The sequence below is a fragment of the Dasypus novemcinctus genome, chromosome 5 (assembly GCF_030445035.2).
Source record: "Dasypus novemcinctus isolate mDasNov1 chromosome 5, mDasNov1.1.hap2, whole genome shotgun sequence".
NCBI lineage: Eukaryota > Metazoa > Chordata > Mammalia > Cingulata > Dasypodidae > Dasypus > Dasypus novemcinctus.
Window position 1 is genome coordinate 124,007,150 of NC_080677.1, and position 26,573 is coordinate 124,033,722.

The window sequence follows — 26,573 nt, forward strand, 5'->3', positions numbered from 1 at the left end:
CCCTAAGAGTATGATATATAAGATATTATGATTTTCTTTAAACAATAGATAAATTGTGTTGTAAGACAATTAAATGTTTATTCAAAGATATTCAGCACTCAGAGTGAACTGGGGCTAAAACTGACTTCTCCTGATTCAGGGTTGGTTTCTCTAGAATAGACTGTAGGGTTTGAACTGTGGAGAGTTGACAGCTTGAAGAAATTAAACTGAAGAATACGTAGTGTTTGTTAAAGGGGGCAAGTGATATAAAGAAGGTGAGCATTTCCATAAGGAAACCATGATAAAATATGTCACTAAACTTGACATTTTCAGTACCATACATGTTGTAAAACTGGTTCTAAATAATTGGATTCAGATTATGTGAAAAATCAGGTAAATAAAATCAGACTGGAAGAATAAAGCAAGAACCCAAAGAGGAAAAATTAGTTACCCTCTCATGATGTCAAATTCATTTTTGAGATAACACCCACCCAAGTGACCATGAGCTTCTCTGTTTCCAAACCTAAGATACTGCAAATATTTCTGCTTAAGATGAATACTCAGTGTCTACATCGACTGACCCTTACACCATGAATCTGAGAGTCTTTGTCTAAGTGAAGGTGCCACCCATATTGACCATTCAACTGTATAAAGGTAAGGATCTGAGTCATTTTAACAACTATGAAATAAACATATCCACAGCTTGTGCTATCTATCACTGTGTGCTCTGCTTCTGTGTTCAGGATCTTCATTGTTCCTGCTAAGATTATTGAGAACCCCAATAAGGAAGGTCTATGAGATTTAAGACTTAATAGAGTGTTTGTGAGGTGAGAGATATGAAACATAATAAATGAGGTAAGAGGATTTATCTTGTGGAGTGGTGAGGAAGAGGGAAAAATAGAACATAATGCCTTGGGAGAGTGGGAAAATTTTAGTTCCACTGATAGAACAAAAGGAGTCAAGAGGAAATGCTGTTTGTGCAGAGATGAGTGGAGCTGATGATGAGATATTTAGAAAACATTCACTAAGCTGTTGGAGAAAGCATCTGGACCTCTGGAGGCAAGTGTGGGAGATAAATGTAGAATTGAGAGTGAGCCATAGAGAGTTGATTATTATAATTATAATTAAAGATGAAAATTTCTCTAAGGATAAAATGTAGAAAGAAGAGTACAAGTTATGTGCAGAGAATCTTAGAATGCTCACGGTCATGCAACAGTCATGCAACAGAATTTGAAAGAATTATCTCAGAATGCAGATGAGGAAAATTAGATCAGAGGAAAATCAGATTAGTAGAGTACCACAGAGTTGAGAATTTGAAGAAACTAATATTTAATATTATAAGTTAGGTAAAGAATTAAAGTAGAATAAAAGACTCTGGATTTGATGATTACAAAGTAATCAATGGACTTTAAAACTGCAATTCTTATAGATAACTGAGAGTGGAAGCTGGATTTCCATGGATTAAAGGATGAATGATGATGAGGAAATGAACCCACTAGGTGGACACCAATAATTGGAGAACTCTGAATACAAGAGGAAGAGAGAATTAGAATGGTAATTATACAGTAAAGATTAATTTTTCCAAATTGTGGGGACAGTATATTTTTAATAATGAGTAAGGAGCCACTCCAGAGAAAGAGAAATCTGAGGATGTCAGAGAGGGGGAATAAATGAAGGAATAAGATCCTGAAAGAGATTAAAAAAAAAAAGTCAAGGTTTGGACCAACTATCATCATTAAATAATGGGCACCTGTCCTCATTCACATCCTGGAATGATAAACAATCATACCAATGACTTAGTTGGTCAATAAAATCTGCATTTTACAGATGAAGAAAAATGCAGCTCTGTGAGGCTAATAGCTTGCTCAAGGCCTCAGGAAACGGAAGACATGTAGAGGAGCTGTTTGATTTTGAAGCTCAAGTTTTTTCTAGGATGCAACATGGTCTCACATGTAAAGAGACAAGGGCTGTACTAGAAAGATGTGCAGGATGAATGAAAGGGGGCACAATTTGTCATAGGCTTACATGTTTTCTGGGCAACTTGCACAGTGTAGCACAATATATTATGTAGTAAAGATCTGATCCTTTGTCTTGTCCCATTCTTGATGGGTCAGCATTTTTAGCACAGAATTGCACTAAATCCCAGCAGCTAGAAAAGACGTCATTCTGTATATATTTTCCATATTAACAGATAAAGATGTCTACTTTCTTCTACAGATATACTAAATATTTAATAAAGGTTAACAGAATTTTTAACGAAACTTTTCTGATTCCTTAGAAGTTAAATTCCAACTGCTTTGAGTGGGTAGACATTTTTATCTGTCTCTCACAGTTGACAGGAAAGTGAGGGATGGTGGTAGAGATGTCTTGACAGGGAAATAACAGAAGAACATTTGAAAGGGCAATCAGGCATTGAGGTGGACATTAGTAAAGAGACTTATAAAAAATATTCATGAATTTTTAGCCATTAATGAGAAGGCCATTTTTGGAAGTATGTTTTGTTTTGTTTTTCAGTAAGTAGCAGAGTTATACCTTAGACAGTATTCAATTCTCAACCCATACACCCTAGCCTGACCCTTGTGTGGGTGCTGGAACAAGCCCCTAATCCGCCTTTCACTGCTAATTAAAAAAAAAGTTTTTATAAACACTCCATCCTTCCCCTCTCTGCTCTCCTTACCTTTGATCTTTCTATCTGCAAATTTGCTCTCTTGTAATTATTTACAGGTGATATTTATACATGATATAATACAATAATTGTTCTTATGTGCCTTGCTTCTGTCACTGAGCATATTTTCAAGGTTCTTTCATGTTGCAGAATGTCTCATAACTTCATTCTTTATTACTACTGAATAATATTCCATTGTATGTATGTACCACATATTCTGTATCCATTTATGTGTTGATGGACACTTGGGTTGCTTCCACTTTTTGGATATTGTATTAGTCAGGGTTTTCTAAGGAAACAGAATCAACAAGGGATATCTGTCATTAGTATGTGATTTTATGAGTCTCTCACGTGACTGTGGGAATGCACAAGTCCAGGTTACTTAGGCAGGCTGCAACCAGGATCTCCAATGAAAGTCCAGTGAAGGTTCTTGATGAGTTCTGGGAGATGTTGGCTGTCCAAAGAGGAGCTGGAAAATTCTCACTCAATGCTGGAATCACTTGGTCTTTCGAGGCATTCAAATGATTGAATAAAATATCACTCATTGCTGATGGCAATCTTCCTGATTGATGTAATTATAATCAGCTATCTATGATTTACCACTGCAGTAAAGTCAATGGTGACTAAAGTCCATAAATGCACTTGTATTACAGTTACCTCAGTGCTTGCTTGACCAAACAACTGGGCACAATTACCTGGCCGAGTTGACACAATAGCCTAACTATCACAGATATTGTGAATATTGCTGCTATAACCATCGGTGTACAAGTATCTATTTGACACCTTGTTTTCTCTTTGTTGATTTTATACCAGGAAGTAGAATTGCCTGATTATGTGGAAATTCTATATTCAATTTTTGAGGAATCACCATATTATTTTTTCACTGTGGTTGTACCATCTTAATTCCCACCAACAATGTACTATAGTTCCAATTTCTCCACATTCTCTCCAGGATTTCTTATTTCCCTTTGGTAAAATAGAAATGTTTTTAGGAGGTACCAGGGATTGAATCCAGGACCATGTGCATGAGAAGCAGTTGTTCAACCACTTAATCTACATGTGCTCCTCTCATTTAAAAAAAATAGCCATTCTTATAGGTATGATGTAGTATCTCCTTGTGGTTTTGATTTGCCTTTCCCTAATGACTATTGATGTTAAGCATCTTTTCATATGCTTATGGATCATTTGAATATGTTATTTGGGAAAAGGTCTTTTAAAGTTCTTTGTCCATTTTTAAACTGAGCTGCTTTTACTTTCATTGTTGAATGGTAAACATCCTTTATGTATTCTGGAGATTAAGCCCTTATCTAATATGTGGTTTGCAACAATTTTCTTCAATTTTGTAGGTTGTCTTTTGACCTTCCTGATGATTTCCTTCTATGCACAAAAGTTTTGAATTCTGATGAAATAAAATTTATCTATTGTTTTTTATGTTGTTCATACTTTTGGTGCCAAATGGAAGAATCCATTGCTGAATCCCAGGTCATGAAGATTTGCCCCTATGTAAGAGAGGAATTTATAGTTTTAACCCTTTTGTTTAGGTCACTGATCCATTTTGAATTGACTTTTGTTTTTACGGTGTAAGGTAGGAATCTAATTTCATTCCTTTGCATGTGGGTATCCAAAATTCCCAGAACGATTTGTTGAGACTATTCATTTTCCACTTCATGGACTTAGGACACTTGTTAAAAACCAATGGCCAATGATATGTGAAATTATATCTGGACTTTCAATTATTGTCCTGCATTGATCTATTTGTCTATCTTTGTACCAGTAAAGCATTCTTTTCCTTACTGTAGCTTTGTAGTATAATTTGAAATGAGGAAGTATGCGTCCTCAATTTTGTTCTTTTTCAGTTCCATATAAATTTAAGGATCAGTTTTTCCATTGCTACAAAATGGCTTCTGAAATTTTGAGAGGGATTTCATTGAATTTGTATATAGCATTGGGTAATATTGACATCTTAACAATATTAACTTTTCCCATCCATGAACATGGGATGTTTCTTTTTTTAAAGGTATTTTTAAAATTTCTTTCAGCAGCATTTTATAGTTTTCAGTGTATGAGTCTTTTCTATCTCGGGTTAAATTTATTCTTAGATATTTTAACATTTTAGATGCAATTGTAAATGGAATTGTTTCTGTAATTTCCTTTTTGGTTTGTTCATTGCTAGTTTATAGTAATACATTTGATTTTTTGTGTTGATCTTATATACTGCCACTTTGCTGACCTTGTTTTATGTTCCAATAGTTTTCTTGTGTATTTCTTTGGATTTTCTCTATATAAGATTATGTCTGAAAATAGAGACAGTTTTATTTTTTCACTTTTAATTTAGATAACTTTTATTTATTTTTCTTGCCTAATTACTTTTGCTAGAAATTCTAGTACAATATTAAATAGTAGTGGTGAAAGCGGACATCTTTGTCTTGCTTCTAATCTTAGGGAGAAAGCTTTAGGTCTTCATCATTGAGTATAATATTAGCTATGGGTTGTTTCACAAATGGCCTTTATCATGTTGAGGAAGTTCTCTCTGTTTCCACTTTTCTGAGTGTTTTTATCAAGAAAGAGTGCTAGATTTTGCTAAATGACTTTTCTGCTTCTATTGAGATAATTGTGTGTGTATTTTCCCCCTTCATTCTATTTATGTAGTGCATTAACTTCAGTGATTTTCATATGTTGAACCACACTTCTTTCCTGGGATATAATGCCACTTTACCAAGATATATAAAGTTTTTAACAGGCTGTTGGAATTGGTTTACTAGTATTTTGCTAAGGATTTTTTCTATATATTAATAATATAAGTTGCCCTGTTATTTTCTTTTCTGTGTTGTCTCTACCAGACTTCAGTGTTAGAGTAATGGTGGCCTCATAGAATGAATTAGGAAGTATTTCTACCTTTTGAATTCTTTGGAAAAGTTTGAGAAGGATTGGTGAAGCAAACACTTACAAAATTGAAGGGAGAAATAGACAACTATATAATAGTAGTTGGAAATTTCAATACAGCATTTTCAATATAGTTTAAACATCTAGAGACAATCAATAGGGAAATAGAGGACAAGACCAACTATATCTAACAGACATATATTGAACACTTCACCCAATATCAGAAGACACATTCTTTTTTTTTTTAAGATTTATTTATTTATTTTTCTCCCCTGCCCCCCCCCACCCCGCCCTGGTTGTCTGTTCTCTGTGTCTATTTGCTGCATCTTCTTCTTTGTCCACTTCTGTTGTTGTCAGCCACACGGTAATCTGTGTTTCTTTTCTGTTGTGTCATCTTGTTGTGTCAGCTCTCTGTGTGGGCAGCCCCATTCTGAGGCAGGCTGCACTTTCTTTCGTGCTGAGCGGCTCTCCTTACGGGGCACAATCCTTGCACATGGGGCTCCCCTACACAGGGCACTTCTTGCGCGTGGGTGTCCCCTATGCGGGGGACAACCCTGTGTGGCGGGGCACTCCTTGTGTGCATCAGCACTGCGCATGGGCCAGCTCCATACTGGTCAGGGAGGCCCCGGGTTTGAACCACGGACCTCCCATGTGGTAGACGGACACCCTAACCACAGTGCCAAGTCTGCTTCCCAGAATACACATTCTTTACAAGTGCACACATTTCATTCTCCAGCATAAACGGTATGTTAGGGCACAAGAAACATCACAGTAACTTTAAAAATACTGAAGTCATACAAATTAAATTCTCTGAGTAAGTGGAATGAGGCTAGAAATTAATCACAAAAGGAAAACTGGAAAATTTGCAAATATTTGAAATTAAAAGTCCATGTTTAAATAACCAATGGATCGAGAAGTTACAAGGGAAGAAATTACAAGAGAAATTAGAAAATACTTAAAGATGAATGAAAACATAGACGAAATTTCCAAAACTTATGGAATGCAGTGAAAGTAGTGCTCAGAGGGAAATCTCTATATTAAAAAAGAAGAAAGATCTTAACTTAATAACCTAATTTTATATCTTGAAGAACTGAAAAAGAAAAGCAAAGTAAATCCAAAGTTAGCAGAAGAAAGATTAGCACAGAGATAAATGAAATCGATATTAGAAAAACAATTGAAAGAATAAGCGAAACACAGTTATCTCTATGAAAATCAGTAAAATTGACTAGATAGACAAAGAAAATGGGAAAAGACAAAAATAAATAAAATCAGAAAGGAAAACAGTGATGTCACTATGATCTTACAGAAATAAAAGTGATTATAAGTGATTAACATGTACAACTGTATACCAACAAATTAAATAATCTAAAAGAAATGGGAAAATTCTTAGAAATATACCATTTACCTAAATTGACTCAAGAAGAAATAGAAAACCTCAGCACACCTTTAATAAGTACAGAAATTAAACCAATAATAAAAAACTTTCCATCAAAGGAAAGTGTAGAAGCAGATTGTTTCACAGGTGAATATCACCTTTCTCTTTTATCTCCTATTTCCCTTGTCTTTGTTCACTATAACAGTTATTTACATAATCAGTAGATTTGTAGTAATGGGCAGTATGTATCAGTCTTATAATTTTATTTTGTAAAAAAAATCAGCTCTTTTGTTTAATATTCAAAATAAATATGAACACATTATTTCTGCTGAATAAAGCAAGTCAAGAGAAGAGGGAGAGGAAGAGAAAGAGAAAGAAATAGAAGAGGAGATAGAGATAGTGATAAAGAGAGGGAGAGAGGAAGAGAGAAAGGTAGAAGCAAGAGAAAGGAAGAGTTGTTGACAAGAAAATTTCCACCCACGTGTGTCATTCAATGATTCATGCTATCTCTTTTTCTCTGGACAAAGAGGAAGGGAAGGGACAATAACATTTGCATTCCCTTTTTTTATAGTAGGTTGCCTAAACAGCTATTTCTTATTCACTATTTTCTGAATCCTTATCCAAAAGGTAGGGTCTCAAGTAGGGTCAATAGAAGCCTGTTGAAAAGAGTAAAAGAAAAATGAACAAATAGTTATGAATCTTCTACCTGTCTCACCAAAGACTGAAGGGACTAAAAGCTCAAAAAAAATCATAGTCCCTAATATTATCACCAAATAATCAATGATGCCTCCTACACTTCAAAGCAATTAAAGGCTTTGCTTCCTTTTTATTTTAAATGTCTGAATGTGGAAGGGAGGAGAGGAAAGCACATTTGCTGTTTTGTCTTCCCTAGGGCAGAAGTCAGGTTACTATTATTGTAGTACTTATACTACTCCTACTCTGTAAAAAAATAATTTATAAAGTATTTTCCCATTAGTTATTTACCTTTGCCCTCATATTTACTTGTGAATTATGTAATATTATTCAGTTTTGTATATAAAAATTTAAGTTTCTAAACCTCAACACACATAGGGTGAGTCATAAGCCAGGATATCTGATTCAGATCTTCCCACAAAAAAATTGCCTCATTTCTACTGTACATCTCTCTCAATTCTTTTTGAAAATTGTACTTATACATTTTATCATATTTGGTATAACTGACATCTTTAAAGAAGTTCTTTAACTTTTTTAGCATGCTTTTTTTTTGTTTATCATTGGTAACAAATATGCCACCTCCTTTTCTCTACTAGCTGTAGAGAATGAGGTAAGTTGGTGAAGATGTATAGCTCCAAAAGGTTTCAACTAGATATCTCTAATACCACATCGTGTCCTTTGAAGTCAATGTCCTCTTTTTTGAGTGTACATAATACACAATGGAATTAAGCCAGTCAGTTGGGTCTCACGAACAACATTAACTACTCGGCTAAGCTGGCAAAATGTATAAGGCATCTTTCTTGAAGAGATATTCTTACAGCTCTCTGATTGACAGATTCTGTTATTTCTGACTCTCTTTGCAGATTAATAATCTTCACCTTTTTAAATGGGAACAAAGAACCAGACATGGGCAACTGAATTTATTCTCCTTGGTCTGTCCAGTGTCTGGGGTACTCAAGTATCACTCTTTGTCTTGTTCTTGGTCATGTACCTGGTGACAGTCCTGGGCAATTTTCTCCTTGTTCTTCTAATCAGACTGGACAGCCGACTGCATACTCCCATGTATTTTTTTCTCACCAATCTCTCCCTTGTTGATGTCTCTTATTCCACAAGCATAGTTCCTCAGATGCTTGTGCATTTTCTTGCAGAGCATAAAATAATCCCATACCTGAGCTGTGCAGCCCAATTATTTTTCTCCCTGGCCTTGGGTGGGATTGAATTTTTTCTACTGACAGTGATGGCCTATGATCGCTATGTAGCCGTGTGTAAGCCCCTGCGATATTCAGCCATTATGCATGGAGGGCTGTGTACTAGGTTGGCCATCACATCCTGGGTCAGTGGCTCCATCAACTCTCTTATGCATACTGCCATGACCTTTCAGTTGCCAACCTGCACGAACAAGTTTATCGATCACATATCTTGTGAAATCCTAGCTGTGGTCAGACTGGCCTGTGTGGATACCTCCTCCAATGAGGCCATAATCATGGTTTCTAGCATTGTCTTGTTGATGACACCCTTCTGCCTGGTTCTCTTGTCCTACATCCAGATTATCTCTACCATCCTGAAGATCCAGTCCTCAGATGGCAGGAAGAAAGCTTTCCACACTTGTGCCTCTCATCTCACAGTGGTTGCTTTATGCTATGGCACAGCCATTTTCACTTATATCCAGCCCCATTCTGGCCCCTCTGTCCTCCAGGAGAAATTGATCTCTCTCTTCTATGCCATTTTAATGCCCATGCTGAACCCTATGATTTACAGTCTGAGGAATAAGGAGGTGAAGGGTGCCTGGCAGAAACTATTAGGAGAATTTTCTGGGTTAACACCCAAACTGGCAATCTGATGAATCATGAACATCATAGTGAAAAGAGTTTTGCCGCTGTGTTCTCCCACCCAACCTTGATATAATAGACACAAATTGCATTACTCTGCCAAGCATGAAGGAGATTATATAACATGTACTAGAAAGACTAGGTAGGAAGCCAAAGGGATGGTTTGGGGTGGGGAATGTAGGTATTTTTTCATGGCACAGCAGTGTGTACAGGATAGTTAAGTGCTGCTGCATTAAATCTTCCTATACTTACTCAGTTGCCATTGCTATGGCATAAGAGTAATTGAAAAAATATTTTTTTCTTTTGAGTTGTCTCATTATTTATAATCATGAATCTACTCATAGATCTTACTTTGGACTACTAGTATATATTCACCCACCTTTTGAAAAATCTTATTGGATTCCACTGAAAACAAGTACATTTTCATATTTGAAGAATTGCTTTGAATAATATGTGGAAGATGTAGCAACGGCCAATAATTTTTTGAATCACAATTCTGAGGTAACATGAGAAGAGCATTGTTACCAAAGCTGATCAAAATTTTTTTGTGCAGGGTGGAAAAACTTTTTTTCTGAATAATTGAATTATGTAAGTGGAGAAACATCAATTAAAGTTCTTTTCTTACCCCTGCAAGGCTAAATCCAATAATTTTTTTGTACACAATTACATGAGTAATGAAGGAAAAGTGAAGACTTAGGCACTATTGAATAGGATCAAATAGTTTGAGAGATTACTAAAGGAATTTATGAGAAGAACATCTAAAATTTTAAAGCTTCAATCTTTAAAAATCAGCAGATTTTTTCTCTGAAAATGTAGAACCAAATAAGCACAGAAAATATGAGATAACAGTAAGCATATCAAAGACATTTAATCTAAGAAAAAACACATTCCTTTGCCAAGCCAAGGAAAGATAATACAACTTTACTATTGATTTCTAAGGAAGCAAGATAGGTAAGCCAGTTGTGCAGAAGTTTCCCTCAAGTTTCCCTAAGAGCCCCCATATCCTTCTCCACACACAAAAGAAGTCCTTTGTGAAACTAGTGAGATGGGTAGTCTGAGAGTGGATCACACTTCTGAAGAAAAGCCTAAATAAGATAAAAGAGGGGGAAAAGAATCAAATCAGGCACAGATAAAGAGAAGTCAGAGAAAAAATATTATTAATAGCCATTTTTTTCTCTCTTGAAAGAGTCTCAAAGGGGTCTCCCTTTTGCCCTTTGTCCCATCTTTTAGTCAATTGGTTAGCAATTCTTCCATCTGATTCAAACAGATTTGTTGGTTCATCTCACCCAAATCCCATTCGACATATGGATTTTACCTTAAAATTAATCTAATCCCAAATTTGTGAGCTAAGTGGGTGTACCAAAGGGTGTCAAAATAGATTAAATTTCTCTTGGTGTTAATTAAAAAAATATTTTTATTATGTTTCAGTGACTCTGTATGATTCTTGAGATACAATAAACAGTTTATTACAGTCCTGGCAATCAAGCAGTATGACCACAAGGAAGACAGACAATGAAGAATTTATAATGCAGGGTGATAGACATTAGGGTGAGAGTAAGCCTGGGTGGGGTATATAAGCCCAGTGGGGATAATTTCAGACATTTTTATATATGAAGGGTCCTTAAGTTGAGACCTGTCAGGTGAGAACAAGTTACCCAGCTATCAAGTAAAGAAAAAATCTGTGCAAAATGTCATAGTGAGAGACAGCATGAAAATTTAAAAATGTCTGCAAGCTATGATGTGAGCCATGAAGAGGGAAAGTAATGAGAATGAAACAGTGGAGTAAATAGGGGCCAGATCATGGAGAGCATTGAATGCCAAATTATCTTTAATTTTATCCTAACAGCAATTGGGGAGCTAGTAAGAACTTTTAAGCAGGAGAATGACTTGATAAAATTTATATTTTAAAAATTTTCTGACAATTGACTCAAAGGAATAAAAGATTAGAGGGCAGGAGACCAGCCAGGAGGCAATTTCAGTAATGCTATTGATATATTAGGAGAATCTGAGCTAAGGTAGTGGCAGTGGAGAGAAAGAAAGGTAAAATAAAGTCATTTATAAAGATATTACAGGTTGCAAATATCTTCAACAGATGCTAACAAACTGAATCCACCAACACATAAAAAATTAGAAACCATGGTCAAATGGAATTATGTAACATAACACATAGTATCAATAAAATTTAAAAATCACATGATCATCTCAATAGGAATAGTAGAAGCATTTGATGAAATCCAACACCCTTTTATGATAAAGACACTCAACAAACTAGGAATAGAAGGGAACTTCTTCAACCTGGTAAAGGACATCTGTGAAACACTCACAGTTAACATCCTAGTAAATGGGGAGCTTACCCCCTAGGAAATCCACTAAAAACTATTAGAATGAATAAAAATTTTGGCAATTTGCAGTGTAAAAAATCAATCATATTTATATACATTTGCAATAAATAATCCAAAAAAGGAATTAAGAAAACAATTCCAATTATAATTGCATCAAAAAAAGCAATGTTGTTTGGAAAAAATTAACAAAAGAAGTTCAAAATTTATATTCTAACAACTACACAAGTTTCTTGAAAGAAATTGAATGTGATCTAAATAATCGGACAACATCCCATATTCATGACCCCAAGACTTACTATTGTTAAGATGGCAATACTCCCCTAACTGATCTACAAATTGAACACAATCCCCATCAGAATCCTTGCTGATATCTTGTAGAAACTGACAAGTTGATTCCAAGATTCATATGGAATTTCCAGGGAAGCAGAAGAGCCAATACAAACTTGAAAAAGAAGAAAAAACGTTGGCAGACTCACACACTTCCCAATTTCCAAACTTATTACAAAGCAATGGAAGTAAAGATTTTGTAGTACAAGCACAAGGATAGATATAGAGAGCAATGGAATAGAATTAAAAGCTCAGAAATATACTCGCCCATCAATGGTCAAATGACCTTTCACAAAGGTGCCAAGATCATGGGATGGAGAAACATAATAATGATTTTAACTAATGGTGCTGGGACGAATGAATATTCACAAACAAAAGAATGAAGTTTGATCCTTACCTTCACATACAAAACTTACAAAACTTAGCTCAAAATGTCAAAGACCTAAGTGTAAGAACTAAAGCCAAAAAAAATCTTGGAAGAAAATATACAAGTAAATCTTCCTTAGTTTGTACTTGCCACATGCTACTTAGGTATGGCACTAAAATCATGAGTTATAAAATTAAAAATATATATAAATTGGTGCTTGCTTCAGCAGATCACTAAAATTGGACCAATACAGAGAAGATAAGCAATGCCCCTTCCCAAGGATGGCACCTAAATTTGTTAAGCATTCTATATTTAAAAATTTCCTTTAGGAATTGTCAGTGTGGCAGTACTGTGCAAATCGTTACATGCTCACATGTTGGACATGTTTCATAAGGTTATACCTTGCATATTTTCAGGAGGCATAGGGCAGATTATTGATAAAAGTAACAGACAACTTGTAGATGTTTGGATGGATGAATTCAAGAATTTCTTCTATATGATTTCCCCAGGCATTACAAAGATAGACTATGGAGATATATCTTCAAGGCTTGGTCTAAGACACAAGTTACAATTCAAAATTTCCCCTTGGTACCTGGAGAATATTTTTCTGAGTTCTCAAATTCCACATCATTATTTCTCTTTGGGAGAGATATGTAATGTGGAAACAAATCAGTATCTGGATACCATGACTAGAAAAGAGAATGAAAAAATTGGAATATTTAACTGTCATGGTATGGGAGGTAATCAGGGTTTTTCTTATACTACCAACAAAGAGCAGATGACCTTTGCTTGGATGTTCCCAAACTTAATTTTCCAATCACAATGCTCAAATGCTACCACCAGAAGGCAACCAACTATGGGAGTATGACCCAGTGAAATTAACCCTTCAGCATGTGAACTGTAATCAGTGCTTAGATAAAACCGTGGAAGAGGATAACCAGGCACCCAGTATTAGAGACTACAATGGAAGCTGATCCCAGCAGTGGCTTAGAAATGTCACCCTCCCAGAAATACTTTGAGACTAAATTTACAGAAAAGGAAAAAATTAGGGCTTGACTGGACTAATTCAGCATATGTTTCTGCTACATTCTTAAGTTGTGAAAAAGGAAAAGTACTTTCCTGTTCTGTGGGATGTAAGGTTTACCAGCCATTAAAATATAGACTCCTCTAGCTTTTCACTAGCTGTGAACTAGTCTTCCTTCCAAGCACATGAAACCACATACTAGTGAGCCTGTGTACACTGATGTTTAAAGATTGATGGAGTCTTTCATCAAGAATAGATATAAAGAATATTCATACAATGGTACAATCAACAAAATATGCGTTCTGGAGAGCTGCACTTTTTATGGTCTGCTTGCACATCAGTAATTTCTGCTGACTGTGCTATCATGATGAATAGATTTCCAAGATTTTTTTTTCCTTTTTAGAATTTGTAGCCAGTATATTAATTCTGATATGAAAGTGAATGAAAAAAAACTGGAACCGGATTTTATATCATGAAAAAAACATTTTATAACAATTTTATAAATCACATTAAAGAGGGTTTAAGGAAAATTAAATCAGAAGTATGAGAAATACAATTTTTATAATATAGTATCAAATTTCTATATAGATTTTATACCTCAGTGATTTTCAGTCATTCAGTCATTGGAAAATAACTGATTCTAATGATATTCATTTTGTTTCCATCTGTGATAATCATGGATTCCGCGCCGCCCTGCCCCCCCCCCCCCCCCCCCCGCCGGAAAAAAAGGCTTTTTAAGCATGGGATTAATTTCTTTCTATAAATATTTTTATTTGGTTTGTGGACTACTGGAATGGTAATTTTTAAGTGCCTTCTGAAAATAGACGTTTACCATAATATCTGGTCTCATCTGAACAAGTTAGATAGCTCAGTTGCTCTTGGATCTACAGGTTTGTAGACTTTCACACTCAAAAAATGTAATTAGATTTTCAACTTTTTAACCCCTTATTCAAGGATTATCCTTAATAACCAAGATTCATATTATTGTACTACAGATTTGTTTTCACAGCAATAAATCTTCAAGTCTTTGTTTATGATTCCATTCAACGAAAGACCTACAGAAGTTATTTGGGTATTTGGAGGTGATCTATTTCATGTTTTTTTTGAAAACCTTTTACACTATATACTCAGATGTGCTTCATTGTCAAGTGAATATTATTATTAGATTTTTGGATTGTAAATATTGATCTGCTGATTTTTAAAAATAAAATTTGACTGATAATGTTTAAAAAAGAGATAAATTGGATTTAATGAAAATTAAAAACTTTGTACTCCAAAGGACAGCCATCAAGAAAGTGAAAAAGCAAGACACAAAATGGGGGGAAATTATTTGAAATCATATCTCTGATAAGATTTTAATATCTAGTACATATAAAAACTTTTACAATTCAATAATTAAATACAGATAAACCTATTGATAAATGGGCAAGAATATGATAGACATTTCTCCAAGGAAGATATATTAATGACTGAAAAGCTCATGAAAAGATCATAAGTCATCAGGAGATTTCAAATCAAAGATACAAGGAGATACCACATCATTCCCACTTACAGTGACTATAATAAACGATTCAGATAATAAATGATAACAAGGATTTGGAGAAGTAGTAACCATCATACATTGCTGGTAGGAGTGTAAAATGATGTAGACACTTTGGAAAACAGTCTAGTAGTTCCTCAAATAATTAAATATAGAGTTGCTATATGAACCAGAATTTTCTTGGTAAATGCCCAAGGGAAATGAAAACAAATGTCCCACAGAAACTTGTATATAAATGTTTATCATAGCATTATTCATAATACACAAAAGATGAAAGAAATCTTAATGTCTATCAACAAACCTAGCATAAAATATATGGTATGTCCCTACAATGTTCCATTATTCGGTCCTAAAAATAAATTAAGTACTGATTCATGGTTCAACAAGAATGGGCTTAGAAAGATAATGCTTAGTGAAAGAAGCCAATCAAAAAAGAACACATTGTGTTTGATTCCATTCATATAAAATGTTCAGAACATGGGAATCTAGAGAGATATAAGTAAATTAGTATTTGCTTAGGAATGGAAATGGGGTTAGGGACAAAGGGTATTGGTTTTATTTTTGAGGTGATAAAAATGTTCTAAAATTAACTTTGGTGATATTAATAGCTACACATATTTATGAATTTACTAAATCTTTGAATTGTACTTTTAAATGGGTGAGTTGTATGATATGTGAACTATATCTCAATAAAGCTATTAAAATGTTGATGCATGAGTAAAATAAGATGATATTCTAGTAAATAAAACATTTAAGAAGAATCTTAAAAAAAACCATACTGAAAAATACTTGAGAATAAAATAGGGTGCAGTATTTAACAACCATAAAAATGTCTTTGAGGTGCTTCTGTATAAAACCTCTAATATATATCTATAATCTATATTTAATATATACATATATTTATATCTCTATATATCTATCTCTATCTCTCTATATATATCTTACAGTTTGTTCACATCAGAATCCAAATAAAATCCATATATTGCAATTTTTGTTTTTGATGACAATTTTATTCTATAGGTTCACCTCAGTTTCCTTTCCTGTCCTCTTGCAATTATTTGTTGAATAAAACTTGGCTGTTTGTACTGTTTGGATTTCTCACACAGTTTATATTGTTTGATTGTTTCCTGGGAATGTTGTTTGTTTTTACGTTGCGCCTCTACCTCTTTTAGCTATAACAGCTTGATAAGATTTAAGTTTACTTACTCTTTATTTTTATTTTTTGGCAAGAGTATTTCATAGAGCGTGGTATCTTCCCACTAAGAGGTATAGAATATTTTTTTCTTTTCTAAGGATTATTTCAGTTGTTAAATTGTCTTGCTCAGAGTTTCCCAACAGTGACACTACCAACATTTTGGGCTATATAGTTCTTTGTTGTGAAGGCTGTACTATGTATTGAAGTATACTTAACTACATTCCTGACCTTTATTCACTAGATGTCAGTAGCACCAACTCTTTTCTGAAAGTATTTTTCGTTATCGAAAAAAATTGAAAAATTTTATTGTAGTTATATCTATTAATATATATATAATATAAAACTTGTCATTTTTAGTATGCAATTCAGTGGCATTAATGACATTGGCAATGTTGTGTTATCTTTACCACCATTCATTACCAAATCTCTTTCATCACCTGGAACAGAAACTCCATTAAGCAATAACTACCAAATTTCCCCTCCTCTCATCCTCCGGTAGCCTCTAATTTACTTTCTGTTTTTATGAGTTTGCTTATTCTAGGTATTTCACATAAATTGAATCACACAATATTTGTCCTTTTGTGTCTGGATTATTTCACTCAATATGATGTCTTCAAGGTTTATCCATGTAATAGCATGTATAAGAACTTTATTTCTTTTCTTGGATGAATAATATACATTGTATGTATATACAATATTTTGTTTATTCATTCATCCATTGATGGACATTTGGTTTGTTCCCACCTTTTGGCTATTGTGAATGATGCTGCTATGAACGTTGGTGTACAGGTATCTGTTTGAGTTCTTGTTTTCAATTCTTTAGTCTATATACCTATAAGTGGAATTTCTGGGTCATATAGTAATTCTACTTTTAACTTTTTGAGGAACTGTCAAAATTTTTCCCAAAGTGGTTATACCATTTTACATTCCCATCAGCAATGCAAAGTGTTCCAGTTTCTCTAAATACTTGTCAGCTCTTGTTATTTTCCTTTTTGGGGGTGGGAATTAATAGCCATCCTAGTGCACATGAAATGGCATTTCATTGTGGTTTTGATTTGCATTTCACTGATGGTATAGAGCAACTTTAAATGTGTTTATTAACCATTTGTATATTTCTTTGGGGAAATGTCTATTAAAGTTCTTGGCCATTTTTAAATAGAGTTTGTTTTTTTTTAAGTGTAGGAGTCCTTTATATATTCTGGATATTAAACTCTTATCACATATGTGATATGCAAATATTTTCCCCCATTATTTAGATTTTCATTTCATTTTTGTCAATGTGCTGAATTGAAGCACCGAACAAGTATTATAGAAATGTCTATTTCCCCCTTCAAATCTGTCAATGTTTACTTCACATATTTTGGCACTTTGTATATAAGTGATGTTTATAAATACATTTCCTTGATTGATACTTTATTAATATATAACTTTTTTATCTCTTTTGCAAGATATTGATTTAAAGTATATTTTGTCTTATTTTAGCACAGTCACCCTAGTTCTCATTTGGTTACTATTTGAATGAATATATTTTCCATCCTTTACTTTCAATCTATTTGTATTTGTATTTAAGGTGTGTTTCTGTTAAATTGCAGAGTTGGACCATCCTTTTTTTCTTATTTCTGCCAATGTCTTCCTTTTGATTGGAGAGTTTAATCCATTTACATTTAAGAATTTGCTGATAAAGCTGAATTTATGTTTGGCAATTTATTTTTGTATGTCTCATGCGTTTTTACAGACATTTATTTATTTATTAATTAACATGGTAAGTCTGTTATGTAACATTACAGATGTCTTTCTAAATCTATAATTAAATACAGTCCCTTATCCACTCCAGGAGAAGACAATAAACAAGATCATTCTTGCAGTAAGTGTAGCATAAGCACTCACAAAAGTCTTCTCTGGACATCAAAGGGAACCATCAGTCAAAAAGTTCTTTACCTCCATTGGGCTTTTAACTTTCTTAAATTATAGCTGTTTTAGAGTCAAAATTCTAACTTAGATCACCCTATGGAGATAGATGTGCAACATCTCACATTGGAGATGACATCAGCCCTTTCTACTGACCTGTAGTTGTTTCATATTGGATCCCATCTTGCCTTTTAGGCCAGTTGTCAAACTTGGGCATGGGGAGAAGGCAGGCGTGTCACTGGAATACTCTGATTAATTTACAAAGATTGTGTTTCAAAGCTGTAAGAATGCATTTGGTGGTGGTAGCATAGTATATGGTGAAAAGTACATCAAGGGTACCTTCTGGATCTTTGAATCTTGGCCCTGTCACCTTTTTTTCCTTTTTTTTTTTTTTAGCCTTTAGGACCTACTGCAATTCTCAGTGGGAAAGGAGAAGTGGAAAACTGTAATAGCTACTGGTATATAAAAAGGACTATAAAAAGGTGAAACTTTTCTCTTTCAAGCTGAATAATGAAAATATGGCAAAAAAAAAAAAATCCTGTCTTCGTTCTCCAATAAACTACACTCAATTTCCTCAGCTGAAAAGGGTGCTAAGTGACTTTTAAAGACAAGTGTGGGACAACGCTGATTAACTGATGGAAGAAGTTCTGAGCGGCACTGCGCATATTTCAGAATCTAAAACGGGCAAAAAATAAGATGCACTCGTGTAATAGGGCTTCTTCAACCACTTATATTCACCCAGAAAACTGCAAATGTTTTCAACATCAAGCGACTGATGGCAGCCAATTAGATATGGAATCAAAAACCTCAGGACATCTTGCCAAGTTTGTTACTGTTTCAGTATTTTTCACAGTAAAGATTAAAGAAAAGCCATAAGATAAACAGTGACAGCAGTGGAATTTTATTTAACTCTAGCTACTATGGGTTTGACATTAGTAGGTAAAATTAATGAACCGCAGTCATACAGCTTTTTGATCACTGGGCTTCCCAAGTACCAAAAATGGGGCTATTTTTACTGTTCAATTCCATCTTTAATAAGCTAAACAGATCCTGCTGCGTTCTTTGTTTCTAATTCACCAGAACATTATTATGCAGTTTACTGAGTATGAGGAGCAAGTTATTATGTAGTACCAAGTTTAGGTAACTGTAGAACTACAACATGCACATTCTGCTTAATGTAGCTCAAGCAACAGAAATGCAAGAACAGTTATGATTGTAGTCTTGTTTTTTATAAATTCATGTTAATGCTAATAATTGGTTTAGAAATGTTATTTGGCAGGTACCTACAGCAGTTCTTAATTGGTATTGAAATATTATACATATGCACATGTGATACAATAGAGAATGAAGCAGAAGTGGCTGCTGGACGGAGGACAAAGGGGAATTCAGGGGTGGGATGATGCCATCTATCAGGAAGGGGCAGTTCTCAGCTTTCCACAGTAAGTCTCTGCTCTGTCAGAGAGGTCTGTTAAGCAACACTTGTTTTCATGACTGCAAAGTTTTGATACAATATCCAGAAAGGCCAACTCCTGTACTTCCTTGTGTAGACCTTCAGATCCCATGAAAGTACAGATCAGGACCATGGAATTAGATTTGATTTTAGGAACACTTCTCTCACCTACAGGAAGTTATTGTAAAATCTGAACAAGCTTAGCACTTTCTAAATCTTTTTCAGCAGTTCCCAATTCTAAAGCTGCTATTAATGCCAAAGCAACAGGGGCTTCATTCTGCATTATTATATGTTCACTAGTTGCCATGGTAACTAGATGCTTGCTGCTACCACTCTGAACAATGGTTTTAATTACATCTTTTGATTTACTCTGTCATATGAGGGCAGAGAACAGTCTGTTTGACTCACCTATCACACCAGCATGATCTTTGGATTCATACCATTCCACCAAACACTCCACCAATTTAACATTCTTTCTTCATTGTTCAGCAGCTTCTTGTGAATCTATTAACATTCTTAAAGTTCCCAGAAATTTAAACTGAACTAGAGATATATCCGATTTAAGGAATTTCAAAACTGCCTCTGTGACTCCTGCTGATAACATATTATTTGCTTTATTGATGACTGGAATGGCCAAGTTTCTGAGGGCACTTAGTGCTGAATGCTGTATAGTTACATTTCCATCTTCTACATGTCTGCCCAGGAGATCCATACATTCTTTCTAAAATTCCATTGTTCATCATAGGGATACATTTACCATCATTTTTTGCAAAATTTTCAATTTCCAGCACTCCAGCTAGCTGTACCTGGTGATTATTTGATGGAATTCAAGAAAGTATGCTTTGAAGCAAATTGCCTATTTCAAATAATTTCTGCATGGATTCATCTCCAAGGAGTGAAACCATTAGATCTTGTATTAATCAGCCAAAGGGGTGTTCACGCGAAATACCAGAAATTGGTTGTTTTTTAGAAAAGGTATTTATTTGGGGTAGGAGCTTATAGACAACAGGCTGTAAAGCATAAGTTACTTCCCTCACCAAAGTTTATTTTCACGTGTTGGAGCAAAATGGCTGTCGACATCTGCCAGGGTTCAGGCTTCCTGGATTCTTTTCTTCCTGGAGATTGCTTCCTTTTCCTCTGTGTGCTTACTTCCTGGGCCTCCAGCTTAAGCCTTCAGCATCAAATTCCAACATCTAAACTCTAACATCAAAAACCCCTATCTCTGTCCTTTGCCATGCCTTTTACATGTGAGTCCCCACCAAAGGGTGGGGACTCGATGCCTTACTGACATAAGAGGTTTACTTGATTAAGTAATCAAATAAATCTCTGAATCCAATATAATCTCATATGCCCAGAGGAAATGACCAGTTTACAAACATAATCCAATATTTCTTTTTGGAATTCATCAACAATATCAAACTGCTGCAGATCTGATGTGGTTTTGAGCTCAGCAATATCATCTTCTTTGTCTCTATCCACCTTCCGCTGAACAATCTCAAAGAGACATACTACCAGGCATGCTTCAATCAACTATGTTTAATAGCATCATTTTCTGCCAAGTTGCAAGAGCTTCAATAATCCTTTCCTTCTTATCATGTTCTATTTGTTTCTTGAAGAGTTTTACCGGTTCTTCAGCCATGTTTGTACTGGCAAACTGTTCTTTGCTTGATTCAAGTTCTGCTGTACTGCCAAATGCAAAAGACACATTTCTGTAAGGGTAACATTTTGGCAGTAGATGCCCTGTAATTTCACTAAGGTAGGAATAACAGCTATATTGATAAGCTGAGCTTGAAAGGAATTATTCTCATTTCTCTAGTTCATCCACATGCCACAAAAGACAGTCAAGAGATTCTTATTGGCAAGATCTGTTATGCTGCACAGTGACCCTAAATGGTCATGTAAAATCTGTACACCACCTGCTTGGTCAACTGCACTTCTGCCTTCATGGCTATCATAACATATTTCCTAGAGCTCTGTCCATTTGAAGCAGTACTTCCTGGTGTTTGCTATTTAGCAGCTGCACCAGTGGTGAGATCAATCCAAGCATTGACACATGGATTTGCATAAATTCATTTTTGGCTACTTCTGCTACAATATTTGCTACTTTGGCTGTGCAGGGAGGATGTGGACGCAATAGACTTGCAAAGAGTTGAAGCATTCTACTTCCTTGACTTTTTTACTTGTTTCCATATTATTTTGAGCCAGGGTTTGAAGCACAAAGTCCAAGCATCCATCCAAACTATCCTCAGTCCTGTCAACTGCTATTATCTTCATCTTCTTTAAGGTGTCACTGAGTTTATCCATGTTTTTCCCAGAAAGTGAGGAGCTGGCAGGGTGAGGAGAAATTCTCCAGAGCAGGCAGTATAGCGCTGTGTCCTTCCTCTACTTTGATATCTCCCACAGCCAGGGAGGGACTGTCTCATGCATTTTTTGTTTCTTACATACCCTTCACTACTGGCTACTTTTTTGCTTAGTTGAGCTTTTGATTAGAATTGTTTATACTCCATTTTCATTTACTTTAGTGTATGTTGTTGAGATCTTTTTTGTTGTTGTCACCTCAAGGATAATATTTAGCATCCTAAATCTATTTCATCTAGTTTGAAGGGATAACAAATTAACACTAATGGCATATACAAACTGTGCTTCTATGGTCCGTCTGCCTTTCCTCTGTGATGTACTTGTCACAAATTATATCTTTATATGACATTTGACTAATAACATAGATCTATAATTATTTTATACATTTGCATATTTAATCACATAAAAAAATACACTTATGAACAAAAATTCAATAGCGCTGGCATTTGTATTTACCCATGCAGTTACATTAACCAAGATCTTTATTTCTTCATATGCTTTTGAGTTACTTTCATTTCAAACTGAAGGTCTTAGAATTTCCTTTAGCATTTCTTGGAGGACAGGTATATTGTAACACATTCCCTCAGTCTTTGTTTATCTGAATGTCTTAGTTTCTTCTACATCTCTGAAAGACAGTTTAGCTATATAGATAGCTATTTAGATATAGAATAATTGTTTATCAGTTTTATCTTTCAGCACTTTAAATATGTCATTTCATTGCCTTCCAGTCTGCAATGAGTCAGATGAGAAATCAATGGTTAATCTTATTGAAAACCCCTCATACTTGATCAATTACTTCTCTCTTGTTGCTTTCAGGATACTCTTGTTTTTTCTTTGACATAAAAGAGTGATTATAATGTGATTATAATGTATGCTAGTTTGGAAGTTTTTGACTTTATCCTATTTGGGGCTTCTTGAGCTTCTTGAATGTCTATTTCCTTGCCTTTCATTAAATCTCAGGAGTTATTAACCATTACTTCTTCCCATATTCTTTCTTACTCTCTCTCTCTTTTCTTCTTATGGGACTCCCATAGTGGGTACTGATGTTGTGCTGAAAGGTGTGCCACAGGGTCCTTAGGCTCTTTTCACTTTTTTTCATTCTTTTTTCTTTCTGCTCCTCAGACTTGGTGATAATTTCAATTGTCCTTCAAGTTTCCTGATTCTGTCTTCTGCCTGCTGAAATCTCTAGTTAAACTCTTCTAATGAATTTTTATGTCAGTTATTGTAATTTTCAGCAATAGTATTTCCATTTGGTTACATTTAGTGATTGCTATCTATTTTTTGAAATTCTCTTTTTTGCATATCATTTCACTGAATTGCTTTAGTTCTTTGCCCATATTTTCTTTTAGTTCAATTAACATATTTAGTACAGTTGACTTAATGTCTTTGACTAGTAATCCAAATGTCTGGGCCTCTTCAAGGATAATTTCTATTACTTTATTTTGTTCCATTAAAATGCCATCTCTTCTTTATTTGTGTGCCTTGTGATTTTTAAAAAATACCTGAATATTTGAATATTTGAATGTGTTAATTCTTAAAATCAAATTCTTTCTCATTCCCCAGGGTTTGTTGTTTTGTTTTCTTTATTTGTTTTGATTATTGAAGGTTGGGATTGTCTATTTCATTAGTGATTATTCCAAAGAATGTTTGCAAAGTCTATGTTCCTTGTTGTGTGCGGTCTCTGACATCTGTTATCCTTTGTCTTGTATTTCTATAGTGCAATGACTGAGATAGAACCTTGAATTCCAGGAGCTAAAAAATAATAATAAAAGCCAAAACCAAAATCACAAAACCAACCTCCATCCCCACAAAAAGTAGCATATCCCAGTCTTTGAAGATTGCATCTGTGCTAGGACCCTTTTTGGTGCTTAGCCAACCTTACAATGAGCCTGAAGCTCTGTCCAAGATGAAACCTAAGGGTCTTCTCAGGTCTTTTCGGAGGATATGTCTTGCTGGTGGCATCCTCATGTCTTTATGAATTCCCCTGTATGCACAGCCACTCCAAATGCCCCACATTCTCAAGAAAACTCCTCACAACCCTTCTTCCAGAGGCACAGACTTTTCACATCTTGTCTCTACCACAATCTTTCCCCTTGAGCAGATGAAATTTGATTATTCCTGTATCACTTATTTGTAGCACCCTGCCTGCCATTTTTCTACCCCAAGTGAGTTTTAAGATAGGTGAGACAGCGATGAATGCTTTGAGTAAAACCTTCTGGTAGCCACCAGACATTTTGGGACATATATACGTATATACATTATAGTTGATTAATAAGGTGTTGTTTGTTTCCTTTGGGACCAGGGACCTGCAAAGGGAATGTGGGTTGCTGCACCAAGCCAGGAAGGGTTGATGGAAAAAATAGTTAAAGCACCTTGAGGATTTCCAACCATTTTTAAGCTGCCTTTTCATGACTCAGCATTCATTTGTTTGCAGTAAACTTTCAATTATTTTCCAGAGTTCTGAGAAAGTCGGTTCAGCTAGCTCTTGCTTACTTTTCAATGTTTCTGTGGGAGGATGGCATTTTTGAACTGCCTATACCCCATTTGCTGGTGTACTTCCTCACTGCCAGTTTTGACCATTCATTATGTCTCCAGACATTCCCAAAATGCCCCATGGGATGGCAAAATTGCTCCTGGTTAAAAATCATTAACCTTTATTTTACTAGGAGTTGCAAAATGGCAGTAGTCTACCATGTTTTTCTCTTTATTACCTAGAATACATTTATAAATAGAAACTTCTTCTTCACCTACTATTTTATTTTCCTGAGGAAAAATTAGTAAAGAGAATAAACTTTTGATTTTCTCTGCATTTTCCATTTCTTAAAGTAACAAATTAAGAAAGTTTGATTTTCATTATCATTTTGAATTAATGGAGGTAAATCTACACAATGTACTTTACCCATTGACATTAATATCCTTATTCAAATTGTCCCATATTTGGTGAGTTAGAACCGATATTAGTTTTTTTTAAGTTATCATAGCTTTTTATATTTCTTATTAAGTTTTTAAAAAATAAGCTTTATATTACATAAATGTTACATAAAAATATAGGTGATTCCCATATATTCCATCCCCCCCATGCCCCTGGACACCTTCCCACATTAATAATATCCTCCGTTAGTGAGGTACATTTGTTACAATTGATGAACTCATATTGAAGCATTGCCACCAATCATGGAGTATAGTTTAGTTTTTCATTGCTGCTATAGCAAACTGCTACAAGCTTAGAGACTTAAAATAACATGAATATATTATATCAAAATTCTGGAAGTCAGAAGTAAAAATGGGTTTTCACTGGATTGAAATCAAGGTGTTGGCAGGGCTGAGCTCCTCTGGAGGCTCTAAGCTCTTGAGGTTGCTTGAATTTTTTGGTTCATTGTCCTTTCCTTCATCTTCAAAGCCAGTAGCATAGCAACTTCAAACCTCTTCTGACTTGATCCTCTGCTTCCATTTCCAAGTCTCTTTCTTCTGACTTTTATCATCCTGCCTTGTTCTTATAAATACCTTTGTGGTTACATTGAAATCACCAAGATAATACAGGATAATCTCCCCATTTTAAGATCTGTAATTTAGGCATATCTGCAAGTTCCTTTATGTAAGGTAACAAATTCAAAGGTTTTGGGGATTAGGTTATGAACATCTTTAGTGGTCATTATTCAGCCTATCACATATTATTCAAGGTAGGTACTGTGGGGATTGAATCATCTTCCCCACAAAGGCATGTTCATTTCCAACCCCTGATCCTGTGGATTTGAACCCACTTGTAAATAAGGCCTTTGAATATCTTACTAGTTGGGCCTGAACTGAATGAAGGTAGTCCTCGACCTATTGTGGCTGATGCCCTTATAAGCAAAGAAAATAACACAGAAGGAAGAAGCCATGGGGAACAGCCAGAAGATGGAAGTTAACAGAACCAGGAGGAAAAAGGAGAAGGTGCTGCTGCCACATGCACTGACATGTGATGAAAAAGTCAAGAAACCCCAAGATTGCTGGCCAGTCAGAAGATACTGACTGTAGCAGTTTGATATAACTGATGAATTCCAAAAAGAAATAATGTATTATGTTTGCAAACTGATCATTTCTTCTGGGCATATTAGAGTGTAATGGATTCAGAGGTTTTACTTTTACTTGATTAAGTCATGATTAAGGCTTTGATTGGGCCACGTCAGTCGGACATTGAGGCCCTGCCCCCTTGGAGTTTTGATCTGGAGCCCAGGATATAAGCACACAGGGGAGCAGAGCAGCTGAACCCAGAAAGAACAAGCCCTGGGAAGAGAGGAACCTAGGAAACCTGAACTCTTGGCAGAAGTTGGCTGCCATCTTGCTCCAACACATGGCAACAGACTTTGACAAGGGCAGTAATTTAAGCTTTATGGCCTGGTAACTCTAAGTTTCTACCCCAAATAAACAGCTTTATAAAAACAGAGAAATTTCTGGTATTTTGCATCAGCACCCCTTTGGCTGACTAATACATTGACCTTGGTAGGAAGTAAGCCTTCCAATCTTTGAAACCATGAGCTAATATGTTCTTGTTGTTAAGCCAATCTATTTTACGGTATTTGTTTTAGCAGCTAGGAAACTAAGACAGCTACTTAATTGTTTCAACAGGACCTTAGTGATCTTTGATAGTTTCTTACT

The 26,573-nt window shown here is 35.0% G+C and overlaps 1 protein-coding gene, 1 non-coding gene and 2 pseudogenes across 2 annotated transcripts; 3 read left to right on the forward strand and 1 right to left on the reverse strand.

The window, feature by feature from the left end:
• Positions 1-8,481: 8,481 nt before the first annotated feature.
• Positions 8,482-9,435, forward strand: LOC131278424 (olfactory receptor-like protein OLF3). The gene has a single exon (XM_058296555.1). It carries the CDS (start codon positions 8,482-8,484, stop codon positions 9,433-9,435), a length of 954 nt encoding a protein of 317 aa, XP_058152538.1.
• Positions 9,436-11,171: 1,736 nt separating this feature from the next.
• LOC131278425 (polypeptide N-acetylgalactosaminyltransferase 1 pseudogene) lies at positions 11,172-13,479 on the forward strand (annotated as a pseudogene).
• On the forward strand, positions 12,672-12,776 carry LOC111761345 (U6 spliceosomal RNA). The gene has a single exon (XR_002794743.1). It is a non-coding gene; the product is annotated as a U6 spliceosomal RNA (small nuclear RNA).
• Positions 13,480-19,553: 6,074 nt separating the features above from the next.
• LOC101442390 (rap1 GTPase-GDP dissociation stimulator 1-like) lies at positions 19,554-21,881 on the reverse strand (annotated as a pseudogene).
• Between the last annotated feature and the right edge of the window lie 4,692 nt (positions 21,882-26,573).

Bases quoted from the DNA above. Each gene is read 5' to 3' on its own strand.
- LOC131278424 (XM_058296555.1), top strand. From the start codon at position 8,482: ATGGGAACAAAGAACCAGACATGGGCAACTGAATTTATTCTCCTTGGT.